Here is an 18,377-nt window from a genome sequence, read left to right as displayed (position 1 = left end):
GTGAAAGTGGTGGAAGGAGCACACCACCTCAATTATCTGTGGAAGAATCTGCAATTCCCACATTATCTTTGTCAGCCAGTTTCAAACCCATAAAACTGCTTTAGAGAAGATAAGAATACGTATTTGTGAATGGTCTGTCTGGCTTAAGATGTTTGCAACAGGGTTTAGGATGACTAAACTGATGAGAATAGGATGAGGGTCAAATCTTGAAAAACTGAAAGCACAAAGGGGTGGGGTGGGGGAGTGTGGGTTCAATAAATCAGGCTGTGTGATGGAAATTAAGTCTTAGTAATAATGGATTCCTATCTTAGCTGGATAGGAATTCATGTAAGGGATTAGTGAATTCTTGTAGGGGATTACTGCCTTGTCAATTAACTCCAGAACTGTATTGGACATTTGTCGACAGTATTCCTTGGAATTTTGTGTTGCTGCAATGCTGAAAAATACCTGTATTTTAAAATTTTATTGACTATTAATACTAGTACCATTCAGTTTTAATTGTCAGTCTTCTGTATTATTAAGTACTGATAAAGATGAAGAATAAATTGTATTTGTGAAGTTGACATGCACCTAATTAGATTTTCTCTTGAATTCCAAATTACAGAAAGCCACAGGAGCTTCTGGTGGAGGGCTTCCGAAGAGATCTCCTCGGATTTTTCTTGGTAAGGTGCAAATGTTAACTCCAGTGATTGGTGCATATTTCTTTAGAGCAATTTAATGCAGCAGGTTTTGCAGTGTTTAAATTTTGATTTATTATTCTATCTATGTACAACTTTCTATCTTTTAGATTCTTTCCAAGTCTATCCTTGAATCTAATTGCACATTATTTTGATTCACGACCTGTTCATTAAAAGAGTTTGGGTGATCAGCAAATGTCCTGTCAGTTCCTGATCCTCGCAGAAAGTGTTGGATTCTTATTTAGCAGATTCATAGTCCCAAGCCTGCTGGACAGTGTAAACAAGTTGAATCTTTTCAGTGCCGAGCATGTCCGTTTTGCACATATTTCAGTTATTTTTACAGAAGTTAAATGTTGGGCCATGACTTCAGGGGGAAAAGGACAGTCACTTGGTCTTGGAATCAGGTTTAGTATCACTGACATATGTGGTGAAGTTCATTGTTTTGTGGCAGCAGTACAGTGCAAGGTATAATAGCAGTTCTGAGTTATAAAAATGCAAAAGAGTAATAGCGAATGTTCATGAACCATTCAGAAATCAAATGATGGAGGGGAAGAGACTGTTCCTAAAAAATGAGTGTTTTCAAGTTCTAATGGCACCTCCCTGATGGTACTAATGAGAAGAGGACATGTCCCAAATGGTGATGGATACTGTTCTTAAGGCACCTCTTTAATGGTGGCGAGGGCTGTGCCTTAGATGGAGCTGTCTGTGTCCACAACCCTCTTTAGCCTCTTTTGATCCTGTACTGTGGAGGCTCCGTACCAGGCAGTGATGGAACTAGTCAGAATGCGCTCTCTGGTACATCTATGAAAATTTACTGGAGTGTTTAGTGACATATCAATTCTCCTCAAACTTGTAATGAAGTAAGGCCACTGGCATGCTTTGCTCATGACTGTATAAATGTGTTGGGCACAGTAGAGATCTTCAAGCTCCGAGTGCAGCGTTGAGACATAGAAGATGTTCTTGTATGCTGTAGCACAGGTTTCAGTACCCTGTCAGGTATACCTTCAGCATCTGATGCCTTGTGAGGATTCACCCTCTTGAAAGATGTTCTAATGCCGGCCTCTGAGACAGAGATCACAGGATGGGAATAAAGAACTGATTGGGTTTTATTAGAAGAAAAGGGGAAGAAGTGTTCCAACCAGACTTTTGTAATTGTGTTATGAATTAAAGCATCTGAATTAAAGCAAGAGAGCAAATCTTTGTCTCTTGTATAGAAAACCTGAAAACTTAGATAATTGCGTACACTTTGAGCATCTCAGTCATAAAATACAGTAGTCTTTTGTATGCTGCAAATTCACCCTGCAATTCCTGGCTTCTCAAGTTCAAGTTTAATTGTCATTCAACCAGAAGCATGTATACGGCTAATCGAAACATCATTCTCCCAGGACCAAAGTGCAAAATACGGTCCATACAGTCGCACACAGCACAGGTAGTCACGATAGCACATACAACCACAAAATAATATCTGCACAGGTCCCAGAGTAACATGGCCTGAAGACTGGTGCATGGGATGTTGTCCTGGAACCATGCTTCTGGAAGAACAACCTCTCCTCTTAAACATCAAGCATCAGCTCCAAAGACGTATGTGTGGAGCTGATGGACTTTTTGCCATTGAGGTAAATAGACTATGAGGGAATGCCTCATTTTCAGTTAAGATAAAGCTGGCATGGGTTTATAAAGGGTGGACATACTTGGGAAAACCTAATTTAACATTTCAAAGAGGTGATGACACCTACTGAAGTGGGAATGACCAACCGAAAGGTTCATCGTAGGAGTCTGCTCGTTGAAGTTCATGAGTTTGAGGCTAATTAACCCTGGAAGAAATTACAAACGAGGAAATCTGTGGATGCCGGAAATCTGAGCAACACACACATACAATGCTGGAGGAACTCAGCAGGCCAGGCAGCATCTAGGAAAAGAGTACAATCGACATTTTGGGCCAAAACCCTTTGGCAGGACGAGAGGAAAAATTGCTGAGGAGTAAATTTAAAAGGTGGGGGACGGGGAGAGAGAAACGCAAGCGGATAGGTGGAACCTGTAGGGGGGAGGGAATAAATTAAAGAGTTGGAAAGTAAGTTGGTAAAAGAGACAGAAGGCCATAGAAGAAAGAAAGGGGGGGAGGAGCACCAGTGGCGGGGGGCGATGGGTGGGCAAGGAGATAAGGTGAGGGAGGGAGAAGGGCTTGGGAAATGGTGAAGGAGAGTGGGGGTGTGGGCGTTACTAGAAGTTCGAGAGATCAATGTTTATGCTATCGGGTTGGAGGTTACCCAAACGGAATATAAGGTGTTGTTCCTCCAAAACTTTACCACTCAGGGTCCTAGTCAGTCCTTCCAGGTCAGGCGACCTTCACCTGTGAATCTGTTGGGGTCTTATACTCTGTCTGGTGCTCCTGGTGTGGCCTCCTATATATCAGTGAGACCCAACATAGATTGGAAGACCACTTCACTGAGCACCTACACTTTGTCCACCTTAAAAAGCAAGCTCTCCCAGTGGCCACCTGTTTTAATTTCCTATTCCCATTCCAATATGTCTATCCATAGTCTCCTCCACGGTTGTGATGAGGCCACACTTGGCCAACAACATCTTATATTCCGTTTGGGTAGCTTCCACCCTGATGGCATGAACATCTGGTAATGGCCCCCCACCCCTCCCTCTCTCCTTCACCATTCCCCATCCCCTTTTCCCTCTCTCACCTTATCACCTTGCCCACCCATTGTCTCCCTCTGGTGCTCCTTCCCTATTTTATTTCTTCCCTGGGCTTCTGTCTCTCTAACCAATTTACCTCATAGCTCTTTATTCCATCCTTGCCCCCTTCCCGTTTCACCTGTCAGCTGGTGTTTCCCTCTCCCCAATCCCCACCTTTTAAATCTACTCCTCAGCAATTTTTTTTTCTCCAGTCCTGCCCAAGGGTTTCAGCCTGAAACGTCAAATGTACTCTTTTCCTAGGTGCTGCCTGGCCTGCTGAGTTCCTCCAGTATTTTGTGTGTGTTGCCTGGAAGAAATAGTTGAGCCATGGGACAGCGGGTAGCAATAACAAATAAATAATTGAATGTGCATAATTGCGTCATGCAAAGACATGTGTTGGCTTTTTAGTTTGATTTAGGTGAAGGGAGGGATAGACCAGATGGTGCCGTAGCAAAATTAGCAGAGCTGTTGCCTCATGACAACAGACCTCCATCTTCATTACTGACCTCTGGCCTTGTCTGTGTGGAATTTGCGTGCTCTTCATGTGTTTCTTCGACTTTTTTCCAGATACTGCAGCTTATTCCCATCTCAAAGATGTGCTGGTTGTTTGGTAAATTACCCCTAATGTGTAGGTGATTGGTAGAATCTGGGGTAAGTTGATGAGAAAATGGGAGGGTTAATGTAGGATTAGCATAAATAGGTGGTTAATGGTTGGTGCAGACTCAATGGGCCAAAGGCCCTGTTTCTGTGCTGTATGACTGAGTCTGTGGTGACAAATATATCAAAGTTTGTTCGTGGCTCAGAGACAGCTCTTGTAAGATGTTTGGTAGAAACTCTGAAGTCGAAAAATTTTAACAGGTTGAACAAATGGGTAAAATTGTTGTTTTATAGCAGCAGTACAGTACAAGAAGGTGCTGTACTTGGAACTAGTGAAATGTTAAAAGCAATGGAAGTCGAAGGCATTTTTGGGGTGAGGGGAGGGAATAAGAGCAGCTGGTGGTGTCCGTGAATGTAGATTATCAAAATGTCAGGGGCAAGTACAGAGTTTGTGCTTGTAATACTTTAATAATCTATAACACATGGCCTTAGAGGATGTGTGACATACTGTAGAATTGCCAGAACAATACCTGTTTTCCATGGTTTAAATTTTGTGGAGAGATTTGTTCCTTGGAGTCTATTAGGTTGAGAATAATATGATATAAAGCTTTCGAAATATTGAGGGAAAATTGTTGAGTGGACAGAGGGAAAATTATTTCTGTTGATTATAGATTTGAGGCCTGAGGGAAGTGCTTTACAATGTGGTGGATATTAGAAATTTGAAACTGCCTTCTGCAAATGGCAATGCAGGTCAAATGTTCACTCACAAATCAGTGAATAATGGAGCAGGCTTGTCGGTCCGAACAGCTACTCCTATCGCACACGTATTTATGAGAATTTTTTTTCTTAGAAATAAGTTTTTGACGTATTTGATAATATATATTTTAAAAAATGTTGTCTCAGGCCACTGTTATCCAATGCTCTCAGAGTTTTTGCACGCTTGAACCAGTAAGTCCTAATTAATAGCAGATTGCATAATGTTTCCTTTTATGGAAACATATTTTGTATAAAGGTGGCATACAGTAACTCTGTCAGCCATTCAAACTTAGGAACTGGGAAGGAAAGGACTTCCTTCTGAAATGAGAAAGGGACAATTTATGTTTCTCATATGCAGTCAGGAGGCTAATTTAGTTTGATGACCTTCTGCTGAAACATATGTACGTCTTCATATGACAGAATTAGCGTGTTATCTGGTCCTGATAAAAACCAGCAGCTGTTTAGTTGAATAAGCATTGTGCTGTAAACAAATCTGATGCTGGCACAAATAAAGGGGCCATGTCTAATATAAATTTAGATCTGTTACTAATTGACTGCAGGAATAATTATGACCAGAATAGTTAATGGCTTAAGACCAATTTCCAAACTGCTTTCTGGCATTGTTGGAACTTGTGAAATTGGAGAAACAGGAGATCTTTGAGATGACGAGAAGTTTCAGCAGCAAGTGTGGCCAAGGGTGAAGCAGTGGTAAGAGCAGGTAGAAGGTGGGTCATTGGAGTGTCTCACATGGATTGGGCATGGCACACTAAATGAAGAGGGAAACATAGATGATGAGGATGGGGTCTGCTAAATTAGCATCCTACAGGGGTTATGGAGTAAGAAAAATGAGAACAACCATTGTCCCTGATCATTGCTGATGAAATAATTTAACTAAGTTCCTGTTCCTCATCTGTGTAGAATAATAGCAATATATTGACATGCTCTACCATTTTGTTCCATTGTTGCTAATCCCCAATGGCAGGGAGTCAAAGAGGCAGACATCAACTTTCATTTGCAGCCCCAGATCCTCTCACCCAGACGTCTCTGATCTCTGCTCCTTCAGTACATTGTTTTCCATGAGTCGCTGTTGCTACCTTTTTCACCCGATTGAGGACATGCAGGATAGCAGGCTGTGTTTGAGCAGTGTCTAACCCGCTGGATGCCCTGCATTGTGAATGAAATGCCTGATGGAGAGTATTTAACATTGGCACATGAATTGGGCCGATCATGAAAGCAGTTCAGGCGGTAGTTGATGTGGGACTCTGTACACCACATCAACTTCCCATAAATTCACCAGTGAACTGCCTCATTGACTGATCCAAAGCCAAGGAAGCAATTGCGAAGAACTACTTATTCTTAACATTTACAATGCCTGCTTTAGAATGTTCTGGTGTATTTCATAGGAGTGCTGATATCAAGCCACATGAAGTGACAATGCAATAACCAAAAACCAGGATCCAGATGCACAAGGAAGGTCTTGAAGTTTATTGATTAGTTTAGAGGGGATGATAGTATTATGTGCCAAGCTGTAGTCAATAAAAAGCACCCTGATGTATGCATCTTTGCTGTTCAGATTTGAGTGAAAAGCCAATGAACCGGATTCTGCTGTGGAACTTTATGCTGGTAGGCAAGTTGGAGTGGATCAAAGTCGCTTCTCAGGCAGAAATTGATATGTTTCATCATCACCCTCTGCACAGGTTCTCAGGATCTCCATCAGCACAGGTGCACCACAAGGCTGTCAGCTTGGCCCCCTGCTCTACTCACTTTACATTTGTGACTCCAATGCCATACTCAAGTTTGCTGATGACACCACTGTTGTAGGCTGAATCAAAAGTGGTAATGAATCAGCATTTAGGAGGGAGATTGAAAATCTGATGGAGTGGTACCATAACAACAACACTCACCCAGTGTCAACAAGACCAAGGAGCTGATCTTTGCCATCAGGAGAAGGAAACCAGAGGTTCATAAGCCAGTCCTCATCGAGATCAAAGGAAGAGAGAGTCAGCAACTTTTAAATTCCTCAGTGTTTTTATTTTGGAGAACCTGTACTGGGCTCTGAACATATGTGCAAATATGAAGAAAGTGCAGTTGCACCTCTACTTCCTTAGGAGTTTTTCAGAGATTCATCCTGACATCTGAAACTTTAACAAATGTCTGTAGATGTGTGGTGGAGAGTATATTGACTGGCTGCATCACACCAATCCACAATTGGTGTATAGAAACACCAATCCCCTTGAACAGAAAATCCTACAAGAAGTAGTAGATATGGCACAATTCATCATGGGTAAAACCCTCTCCGCCATTGAATACATCTACAGGAAGTGTTGTGGCAGGAAAGCAGCATCCATCGTCGGGCACCCCCACCATCCAGCTCATGCTCTCTTCTCACTGCTGCCGTCAGGAAGTATGTACAGGAGCCTCGGGACCCATACCACCAGGTTCAGGACAATTACTAACCCTCAACCATCAGGCTCTTGAACCAAAGGGGATAACCACGCAACTTCACTTGCCCCATCATTGAAATGTTCCCACAGCCAACAGACCCACTTTCAAGGACTCTTCATCTTGTGTTCTGGATATTTATTGCTTATTTAATTATTATTATTATTATTTTTTTTCTTTTTGTATTTGCACAGTACGTTGTCTTCTGCACTCTGGTTGAAAGCCCAAGTTGGGTGGTCTTTCATTGATTCTGTTTTGGGTTTTATTCTATAGATACCCACAAGAAAATGAATCTCAGGGTTGTATATGCTGATGTATATGTACCTTGATAATAAATTTACTTTGAGGACACTTCATCGCTGTGGATGTAGGTGCTACTGGACAATGGTCATTGAAGCAGGTTATCATACTCTTGTTAGGTACCGGTATAGATGAAGTCAGCTTGAAGCAGGTATGTGCTTCAGACTACCAAAGCAAGAGGTTAAAGATCTCAGTGAACACCCTAGCCAGTTGACCAGCACAGGTCATTAGTACTTGGCCAGGTACCCTATCTGGGCTAGATGCTTTCCACAGGTTCAGCCTCCTGAAGACTGCTCTCCCATCAGTCTCAGAGACTGAAATCACAGGGTAATCAGGAACTGTGGGTGTTCATGATGGTTCCTTCATATTTTGCCGGTCAAAGCGAGCACAGAAGGCATGGAGTTCATCTGCAAGCAAAGTGCTGTTGTCACCTGTGTCACTTGATGTCACTTTGTAAGAGGTGATAGCATTCCAGCCGTGCCACAGCTGTTAAACATATTTCATTGATTCAGTTTTAGTCCAGACCAGCTACTTTGCCCTTGAGATGGCTTTCTGGAGATCATACCTGGCCCTCTCTTTTCTGCCGACTTGATTGCATGTGATCTGACCCTTAGCAGATTGCAGATCTCAGGCTTCATCCAGGGCTTCTGGTTGGGGAAGACTTTGAATGATTTTCTGGGGACACACTTGTCTATGACTGTGTTTATAAAGTCTGTGACAACCATGGTGTACGCATTCAGATCCACAGATGATTTCTTGAACATGGCCCACTCTACTGACTCAAAACAAGCCTGTAGCTGCTCCATTGCCTCACACAACCTCCTCTTTGTTGACCTAATCGCTGGACCATTCAGGAATTTCTGTACTCTGTAAGACAATAAGCTATAGGAGCAGAAGTAGGCCATTCGGCCCATTGAGTCTGCTCCGCCATTCATTCATGGGCTGATCAATTCTCCTAGTTATCCCCACTCCCCTGCCTTCTCCCCATACCCTTTGATGCCCTGGTTAATCAGGAACCTATCTATCTCTGCCTTAAATGCACCCAATGACTTGGCCTCCACAGCCACTCATGGCAACAAATTCCACAGATTTACAACCCTCTGAATAAAGTAATTTCTCTGCATCTCTGTTCTAAATGGACATCCTTCAATCCTGAAGTCGTGCCCTCTTGTCCTAGACTCCCCTACCATGGGAGATAACTTTGCCATACTCTCTTGAATGAAGAGGTGAATCTCTTTGAAATGTCTAAAATTCTCGCAGAGTTTAACAGGACAGTGGCAGAGTTGATGTTTCTTCTGGTTGGGTTGTCTAGAATCAAGGTTCACCATGTCAAAGTTATCCATTCAGGACAGTGACGAGAAGAAGGTAGTGAATCTTTGGAATTTATCAAACGTAACTATTAAGACACAGAAAGGAGTTATTTTGTCCATCAGGTCCATGCAGGTTCCCATTCTGTACCTACTAATTTCCCTGTAGCCATTTAAGTTATTCTCACTCATGTGTCCATCTTTTATTACTAACTTGCATTAAAGGGTTATTTATAGCAGCAAGTGTACCATATTTGTGATGCAAGGGGGAACTCGGTGGAAAGTGAATTGGGAAAGTATTGATCAGGCAAGAAAAGTTGGCATTAGAAAAGAAGCTATTGTTGGTGATTCGCTGCTTGAGACTGAATGGATCAAAACAGAACCATAAACTCCAGCCCACCCAGCTGAGGCTGAAGAATATTAAGCAATGTTCTATTCATTTCCTGATAATTCGTTGGTCGAATTTGAAAATGACGTTTCGGTTAATGCTGGAAAAAACAGAAGGTTTGTCAGTTTTCATTATATCCAAAATAATTAAATTTTGGAGCCCTTGTCTAGCCAGTGTTAAATTGGCATGCTTTCTGCTTAAGCTATCAGATTTAGTTAAAGCTCAACAAATTCAGATTATTAATGTTTTTAAGCTAGTGCAGACAGAAACCATTGGTAATGTAGTTAGCACACTGCTGTAGATTATTATTATAGTCCGGACAATTGAGGTAACAAAGTGAGCAAATATGAAAGGATACTGATGTAAGAGATGATAAATCAGTTATTTCATAATTTTAAATTGTTTGATTTACTGTTATAATTTTTAATTTTAAAAGATAACTGTTTTTTCCATTTTTGCCATTTCTAATCGTCGCTGAAACATTTAAAAATTGTTAAAGCCACTGAGAAGCCATGTTTGCTAGTTGTCAAAGGGGAATTTACAGCTAAATTAAGCTTGCTCACCAACCAGTGCAGGTGGTGGACCCTGGAGTACAGATGGCTAGTGAGGTGAGCCTCCTGGCTCGGACAAGGCAGGTGTGAATGCACAGCAAGTGAAGACTCTGAATGAAAGGACAAGGCCAACATGATCTGGGCTAGAATATTTTGAATTATAAAATCTGATGGAAAAGATAATGTAATATTCTAATTCTGTGAATTTTACAAATATAATAACTTTTAAAATTTTGAATTGTAATGTAAACAACTCATAATTAAATTTGATATAATTTGTTGTAAATTTCAAGTGATTTACGTTAGTGTAACATTTTATGCAAATGCTTTGTTTTAATGGTAATTTCTATAATGCCATTTGTTCATATTGGTTTTATTGAGGTATATACATATATTCAGATATTGCAAGATGTTAATTGGTTTTTATTTTTGTTTCTACTTATTCTCTCTCAGACCTGGAGCAGAACAAAGATTTCAACAATGAAGATTATGAATATGAAGATGAAGCTAAACTTGTTATATTTCCTGACCACTTTGAAATTCCTTTGCCAAACATAGAAGAGTTACCAGCACTGGTCAGTGATTGTAGTCAGGAGATGCAATAGTGTTTACCTTTTGATATGCTTTTATTTGGGCATGTGGAGTGATTACTATACCTGAGAGAGTTGAAAATGGTTCATAAAGAAGGCACTGACCTTAGACCTCAAAGTAGCCTAAGCTTCTGCTTGTTTTGAATATGAACTAATCAAGTATATGTGGAATTTCAGACTTCGAAATGGTTTCAAAGGTTTGAAATTAATGCAATGCAATGTGAGAGGTATATGAAGAAGGAAATAAGTAACCAATTCAGAGCAAAAGTTTAAGTCAGAAATTTGTGAAGCAGATAAAAGAGATCATCCATTGAAAATAAGATACATAAAACTTGATCAAATCTGATGCCTGTATGACAGGATGTTATGAAAAGACTGGGGCATCATTTAAAAAAGATAAATAACTTGGTTGAATAATTTGCTATAGGTAGAAAATTAAGTTGGAGAATCTAACAAGACTGCAAAAAGTTATTGGTAGGTAATGTAAGTGGGTAAAAACCATCTTTTATCACTTAGATTCCATGTGTCTTAACCTTCTGGACCACCCTATCATGTGGAACCTTGTCAAATATCTTACTAGATTCTTTGTGGACAAAATTTTAACCACCTTGCCTTTATTGAACCCTGGACTACCAATGCCTGGACTTCAACCTGCAGCTCCTGCCACTGAACTTTGCTGACCTCTAGGCCCAGGACTTGCTGACCTGGTGGGGTGGGGTTTCACCAGCCCTCGTACCTCAACCCTTGTCCAAGGGACCCACTCACCTAGGTTATTGACCACAGGGATTGTTGGTCCTCGTCCTCAGTGCCTGTTGATCCAACATCGATCAGCAGGGATTGCTGGCCTTCAACTATAGAGTGTTCCCATAATTTGGGTGTGGAGCAGGTGATAGGGATGCTGACTTGAGTCCAGATGGATCTCAGTCTCCAAGATGGAGTTTGTTTTGGTATAAATTCTTGTAGGAACTTTGGGGTCAGGTCAAGTTGACCTGAGCAAGATCTTTGTTGGTATTACCTCAGGTGGCCTCTGTCATTGATCGATAGCAATGTGTGTGCAATGTACTGAGTCATTTTCCACTTTTCTACGAATATCCCCAGCTGAGTCTGAAATCAAGAGAAAAGGATGTACTTTGGGGCGGGTTCAGATTGGCTGTATGCCAGAACAGACTTGTTTTTTGTGTAATTGCCAACAAAAGGTACAATGGTTGCAGTGATCTGTTCTGCGCACCACTGTTGTCTACTTCAGCCTGGCAGGAACCATTGGAGATTCCTGACCTGATCATCATCTCTGGCCTTGGTTAACCAACTTCACCCACCGTGTGGAAGGTGCAGCATTAAAGGCAGGGCAGCCAGACAGTCGAAGTTGGGGATGGTAAAAACCAAAATGCTCAGTGACTTTTCCAAGCTAACATGATGTCCATAATTCTGAATGCTCAACGATCGTCTCAGCTTTTGCTGAAGGTAGTAATTCGTACTGGGACACTAAAATCGCTTTACCTAAAATTACTGTTCAGCACACATAACTCTAGGAAGAGAATGTTAAAGATAACCCAATTCAATTCACTCCATACTCCTCCAAGAACATCTTTTCTGAATAGTGATCGAAGGTGCACGGACCATTTAGTCAAACCAACAGCAACTAATTTCAAGTACAACAGGTTGACAAGTAGTAGTTAAATAAAGTTGGACCCTTGGAGTTATGTAGGACCACCCAATTCCCAATACTTCTGCTCTTTACTTTTCCTGTCAGGGAAACTAGGTAGTTTGACCAAACAGATCTGAGACCATTTTGTAAGTGTGGTTTCACTTTAAATTTGGTGACTGTGTCATATTTAGACATTGGCTGATTAAATATCAAATGGTCTCAAGGCTGCAGTGTAGAATGTCATAGCATATGTGACAAGCTAGCATTGTTAAAGGTATGGTTTTGTATTGAGATGCTTTGTGAAAAGGGAATTTCCTTTTATTTAGATATTATCTTAACATGGATAGAAATCTGTTGTGTATATGTCCTAATAACTGCTGTAGTTTCTCAGGAAGGGCTGGTGATTTAACTTGGAGAAGCTTTTATGAGTGATTATTTTAACTTTGCATTCTATTTTAATGTATGATCTTCTTGTTTAACCTTCCCCATCCAGGTGACAATAGCATGTGATGCAGTGCTGACAGCAAAATCTCCATATGGTAAACAAGATTCTGAATCATGGGAAGAAGAGCTTAAGCATTCAAAGCACGAGCATACTCTCCGACAACTGGACAATGGAGTCCGAATCCCTCCCAGGTCAACACTTTTCCCTGCACCAAAGATTTGATTCACGCAGTTTGTTCTTCCCCTATCTGAATATTATTTGGATGTAAAACATAATTTTCATGAAGTTATAGGTTAATGAGGTTTTCATTTTCTCCAGCTTTTTAATATGAGTTTACATTTATTATTAAATACCCCCAAAAGTGCCTTCATAGCCACAAAGTATATTATGTCTCCTTTATTAATTAAATATAATAAAGTTAATGCTCTGGAATTCTATATCCAAGACTCAAAAGGCAGTTTAGTATCATCCGTACAAAAAATGGATTCAGTATATTTAAAAAAAGAGGAAACTAAAAATGTGCTTACTTTTACAGAAAGCAAAACACTTTTGGAAATCCAAAACAAGTACAAAAATGTGCTAAAAATACTCAGCAAGTTGAGCAACATTTGTGAAGAGAAAGAAGAGACAGTGTGAACACTTTAAGTTGATCTCTCAAAAGCTTACTGTTCTTCTGATAACTATATACTGCTTTATATGACTTTAGGATAGTGGCACTACCAGCCTCTAGATTTCTTCCTTGAAATGACAGATTTTTGTTATAAATGGTGAATAGTGATTGAAGTAGTGATTTTCCTATTTTATAGAATTGTACAAGTAGTTATCATTTTATTACTCGTGAGGGTCATTCCCTTCAAACTAGACACCTTCAAGGTATTCGTGAATTTCTTATTTTGAAAATTGTTTTTTATTGAATGATGTTAGAACCTAATATGCCAAAATGGTTTGTTGCTCATAAGTTGCACAGCTGCACCTCTTTCAGATTGGTAAATCTATATTTTTGTCATCATTTGGTAATTTTACTAAGCTAGAAGACTGAGTGTTATTTATAGACTATATTTCATCTCCTGCTTTGTAACAGTGGCTGGAAGTGCGCCTGGTGTGACCTGAGGGAGAATCTTTGGCTCAACCTGACAGATGGTTCCATATTGTGTGGGAAATGGTTCTTCGATGGCAGTGGCGGAAACGGACATGCTCTGGAACATTACCGAAAGACAAAATACCCTTTGGCAGTTAAATTAGGAACTATTACCCCAGATGGTGCAGGTCAGATCATTCTTTTGATTAGTAAAATATAATTTGGTGACATAGTTGGATAAATCCACAGCTGGTGCCGATTTGAAGGTGGAGACTTTTACATTCTCTGAGTTAGAAATCGTGTTTTTCTTCATGTGATTAGTGTAAAACTCACTCTGTGCCAGCGGCTACTCTGGTAATGCAGAATAATGTGGAATATCGAAATAGTATAATTTTCTTCACAGGGAACTATATGAAAACCCCAAATAGCTATTTTGTGAACGGAAGAGGTTTTGCAGATGCTGGAAATCCAGAGCAACACACAAAAGATACCAGAGTAACTCAGCAGGTCAGGTAGCATCTATGAAAATGAATAAACAGTCAATATTTCAGGCTGAGATCCTTCTTCAGGACTGGAGAGGAAGACCATAAGACATAGGAGTAAGATTAGGCCATTCAGCCCATCGAGCCCGCTCTGTCATTTCATCGTGGCTGATTCTAGATACCATTCAGACCCATACATCTGCTCGCTCACCAGATCCCTTGATGCCCCAAACATCAGGAATCTATCAACTTCCAGTTGATAATAGAATCTTACTAGAATATGAAGGGCCTCAGCTATTCACTATACACATTTATGTCTTGGATAAAGCAGTGGCAGACTACCCAGGTATGTGAAGACACACAGAAAGACAGCAGATCAAGTGTGTGGGCATTTGCTAGTTTACTAAACTGTTAAAATGCACATTCAGGTGAATATTATAAGGGCTCTGAGTTTTATTGCATGGAGACATTAAATAGACAAGACATATACTTCAGGGAATATAAAAATGTCTAAATCAGAGTTGAGGTAGTTTGTGAGTGTGAGACTCTTGGGCGAAGGAGTCAAATGCTTATAATTAGAGTAGGGTAATTCAGGGGAGAAGGTAGAAGAATGTGCAGAGTAGTAAACATGGGGAACTGCTACCTCCTTGGCCCCCCTACTCTGCCTACAGACAAAAATCTTTTGCTATCAATTGATAATTTTAACTATAAAATGGATATACAGTGGATTTTGGTTAATTGGGTCGTTGGTTAATTGGGGCACCAGTTATTTGGCACAACTCTTAAAGAACAAAAACCAATGGAGAAAATTGCCAGGATTCCGTTGGTTCATTTGGGATACCATGCTGCATAACTGAGGCAGGAGACTGTTGCTGGGCAGGTTCTAGCTATCGTCAGTTGTGTGCGTTTGTGTGGCCGTTAGATGCTACAACATGCTTAGAACAAGCAGTTTTTAAATGGGGCCATTTGTGTGTGTTTGTATTCAAAAAGCAGTGATTTTTTTTTGTCATCAATTGATGGCAAGAAATAGCAGTAAGACAATTCAGAATTGTTTTGCTCATCATGGTTTCAGGCACTCAGGCTTGGAGATTTCCAGAAATGGCTAGAAGTGTAAATAAAATGACTTCACTACTTCAATGAGTTAGAAGCTATGAAGAATTTGAAGATATCAACAATCATATTGAATGTTGCAATGAAAATGAAGATTTTGAGGATGCAATCATTGATAGCATTGCATGAAGGCAGTCTATCATTTGTTTTGTTAATTGCGTACTCTGGATGAATTCCTCTGTTCATAAATATTTGGAACTAATACACAGTTTTATAGAAACATAGAAAACCTACAGCACAATACAGGCCCTTCAGCCCACAATGCTGTGCCGAACATGTCCTTACTTTAGAAATTACCTAGGGTTGCCCATAGCCCTCTATTTTTCTAAGCTCCATGTACCTATCCAGGAGTCTCTTTCGTATCCGCCTCCACCACCATCACCAGCAGCCCATTCCATGCACTCACCACTCTCTGCATTTTAAAAAAAAAACAAACTTACCCCTGACACCTCCTCTGTACTTACTTCCAAGCACCCTAAAACTGTGCCCTCTCATGCTAGCCATTCCAGCCCTGGGAAAAAGCCTCTGACTATCTACACGATCAATGCCTCTCATCATCTTGTACACCTCTATCATGTCACCTGTCATCCTCCGTCGCTCCAAGGAGAAAAGGCCGAGTTCACTCAACCTTTTCTCATAAGGCATGCTCCCCAATCCAGGCAACGTCCTTGTAAATCTCCTCTGCACCCTTTCTATGGCTTCCACATCCTTCCTGTAGTGAGGCAACTAGAACTGAGCACAGTACTCTAAGTGGGGTCTGACCAGGGTCCTATATAGCTGCAACATTACCTCTTGGCTCTTAAACTCAATCCCATGATTGATGAAGGCCAATGCACCATATGCCTTCTTAACAACAGAGTCAACCTGCGCAGCAGCTTGTGTGTCCTATGGACTCGGACCCCAGGCTCCCTTTGATCCTCCACACTGCCAAGAGTCTTACCATTAATACAATATTCTGCCATCATATTTGACCTTCTAAAATGAACTACCTCGCACTTACCTGGGTTAAACTCCATCTGCCATTTCTCAGGCCAGTTTTGCATCCTATCATTGTCCTGCTGTAACCTCTGACAGCCCTCCACATTATCCACAACACCCCCAACCTTTGTGTCATCAGCAAATTTACTAACCCATCCCTCCACTTCCTCATCCAGGTCATTTATAAAAATCACGAAGAATAGGGGTCCCAGAACAGATCCCTGAGGCACACTGAGGTCACTGGCCTCTATGCAGGATATGACCTGTCTACACCCACTCTTTGCCTTCTGTGGGCAGGCCAGTTGTGGATCCACAAAACAATGTCCCCTTGGATCCCATGCCTCCTTACTTTCTCAATAAGCCTTGCAGGGGGTACCTTATCAAATGCCTTGCTGAAATCCATATCCACTACATCTACTGCTGTACCTTCATCAATGTGTTTAGTCACATCTTCAAAAAATTCAATCAGACTCATAAGGCACAACCTGCCTTTGACAAAGCCATGTTGACTATTCCTAATCATATTATACTTCTCCAAATGTTCATAAATCCTGCCTCTCAGGATCTTCTCCATCAACTTACCAACCATAGTACTGGAGTGCCGTCGGTGGCATTCCAATTTGATCTGTTTTTCCTTTAAGTACATAATTTATTACTCAGTTTGTCTTTCTTTATAATTTTTATAATTATTTCCATGAAACTTTGTCCATTTGGCACAGCCACTTATTTGGGCCACGGTGTACTGGTTCCAATATGTTCCAGTCAACCAGAATCCACTGGCAGGGATGACAGCAGAGCAGCAATGGCTGGAATTTCTGGAAACGATTCGAAAGGCGCAGGGTATATACATCCCAAAGGGGAAGAAGTATCCTAAAGGCCAGATGACACAATTGTGGCTAACCAGAGAAGTCAAAACCAACATAAAAGCCAAAGAGAGGACATATAATAGAGCAAAAAAATAGTGAAAAATTAGAGGATTTGGAAGTTTTTAAAAACTAACTAAAGGCAACTAAAAAAGTCATTAAGAGGGTAAAGATGTAATGTGGAAGTAAGCTAGCCAATAATATTAAGGAGGATACCAAAAACTTCATCGTATGCACAACATGTAAAAGAGAGGCCAGAGTGGACATTGGACCACTGGAAAACAATGCTGGAGAGGTAGTAATGGGGGACAAGGAAATGGCAGATGAACTGAATAAGTATTTTGCATCAGTCTTCACTGTGGAAGATATCGGCGTATGGTGGAAGTTCCGGGAATAGAGGGGCATGGAGTGTGTGAAGTTACCATAACTAGAGAGAAGGATCTGAGGAAACTAAAAAGTCTGAAGGTAGATAAGTCGCCTGGACCTGGACCAGGTCGATAAGTCACCTGTACACCCCAGGGTTCTGAAAAAGGTGGCTGAAGAGATCGTGGAGGCATTAGTAATGATCTTTCAAGAATCACTAGATTCTGGAATAGTTCCAGAAGATTGGAAATTGCAAATGTAACTCCACTCTTCAAGAAGGAAGAAAGGCAGATGAAAGGAAAGATTAAAGGTGCCAGTTACTCTGATGTCAGTGATTGGGAAGATGTTAGAGTCGGATATTAAGGATGAGGTCTCAAGGTACTTGAAGGTATGTGATAAAATAGGCCATAGTCAACATAGATTCCTCAAGGGAACATCTTGCATGACGAATCTGTTGGAATTATTTGAAGAAATAATAAGCAGCATGGACAAAGGGGAATCGGTTAATGTGTACTTGGATTTTCAGAAGGCCTTTGACAAGGTGCTACACATGAGGATGCTTAACAAGCTATGAGCCCATGGTATTACAGAAAAGATTCTGGCATGGATTAAGCAGTGGCTGATTAGCAGGAGGCAAAGCGTGGGAATAAAGGGAGCCTTTTCTGGTTGGCTGCCAGTGAGTAGTAGTGTTCCACAGGGGGTTTGTGTTGATATTGATTCTTTTTATGTTATATGTCAATGATTTGGATGATGGAATTGATGGCTTTGTTACAAAGTTTGCAGACGATATGAAGATAGGTGGAGGGGCAGGTAGTTTTGAGGAAGTAGAGAGGCTACAGAAGGACCTAGACAGATTAGGAGAATAGACAAAGACATGGCAGATGGAATACAGTGTCAGGAAGTGTATAGTCATGCACTTTGGTTGAAGAAATGAAAATGTTGACTATTTTCTAAGTGGAGAGAGAGTACAAAAAAACTGAGGCACAAAGGGACTTGGGAGTCCTTATATAAGATTCCATAAAGGTTGGTTTGCAGTTTGAGTCTGTGGTGAGGAAGGCAATGTGATGTTAGCATTCATTTCAAGAGGACTAGAATATAAAAACAACAATATAATGTTGAG

At 40.8% G+C, this 18,377-nt stretch overlaps 1 protein-coding gene across 3 annotated transcripts in view; it reads left to right on the top strand.

Annotated features, from left to right (window-relative positions):
- Positions 1–18,377, top strand: part of usp13 (ubiquitin specific peptidase 13) — a 94,988-nt gene that overhangs the window by 17,929 nt on the left and 58,682 nt on the right. For all 3 annotated transcript variants that reach the window (XR_011885680.1, XM_072255317.1, XM_072255318.1), the window contains exons 3-6: positions 605–662; positions 10,157–10,278; positions 12,432–12,574; positions 13,465–13,649. Coding sequence is in view for 2 of the 3 variants with exons in the window: in XM_072255317.1 (XP_072111418.1) it covers positions 605–662; positions 10,157–10,278; positions 12,432–12,574; positions 13,465–13,649 (508 nt within the window). In the remaining variant the exon portion in view is untranslated. The remainder of the gene's footprint in view (positions 1–604; positions 663–10,156; positions 10,279–12,431; positions 12,575–13,464; positions 13,650–18,377) is intronic.

The sequence above is a fragment of the Mobula birostris genome, chromosome 4 (assembly GCF_030028105.1).
Source record: "Mobula birostris isolate sMobBir1 chromosome 4, sMobBir1.hap1, whole genome shotgun sequence".
Lineage (NCBI taxonomy): Eukaryota > Metazoa > Chordata > Chondrichthyes > Myliobatiformes > Myliobatidae > Mobula > Mobula birostris.
Note: the sequence above shows the minus strand (reverse complement) of the source record. Positions and strands in the feature narration are given on the sequence as shown.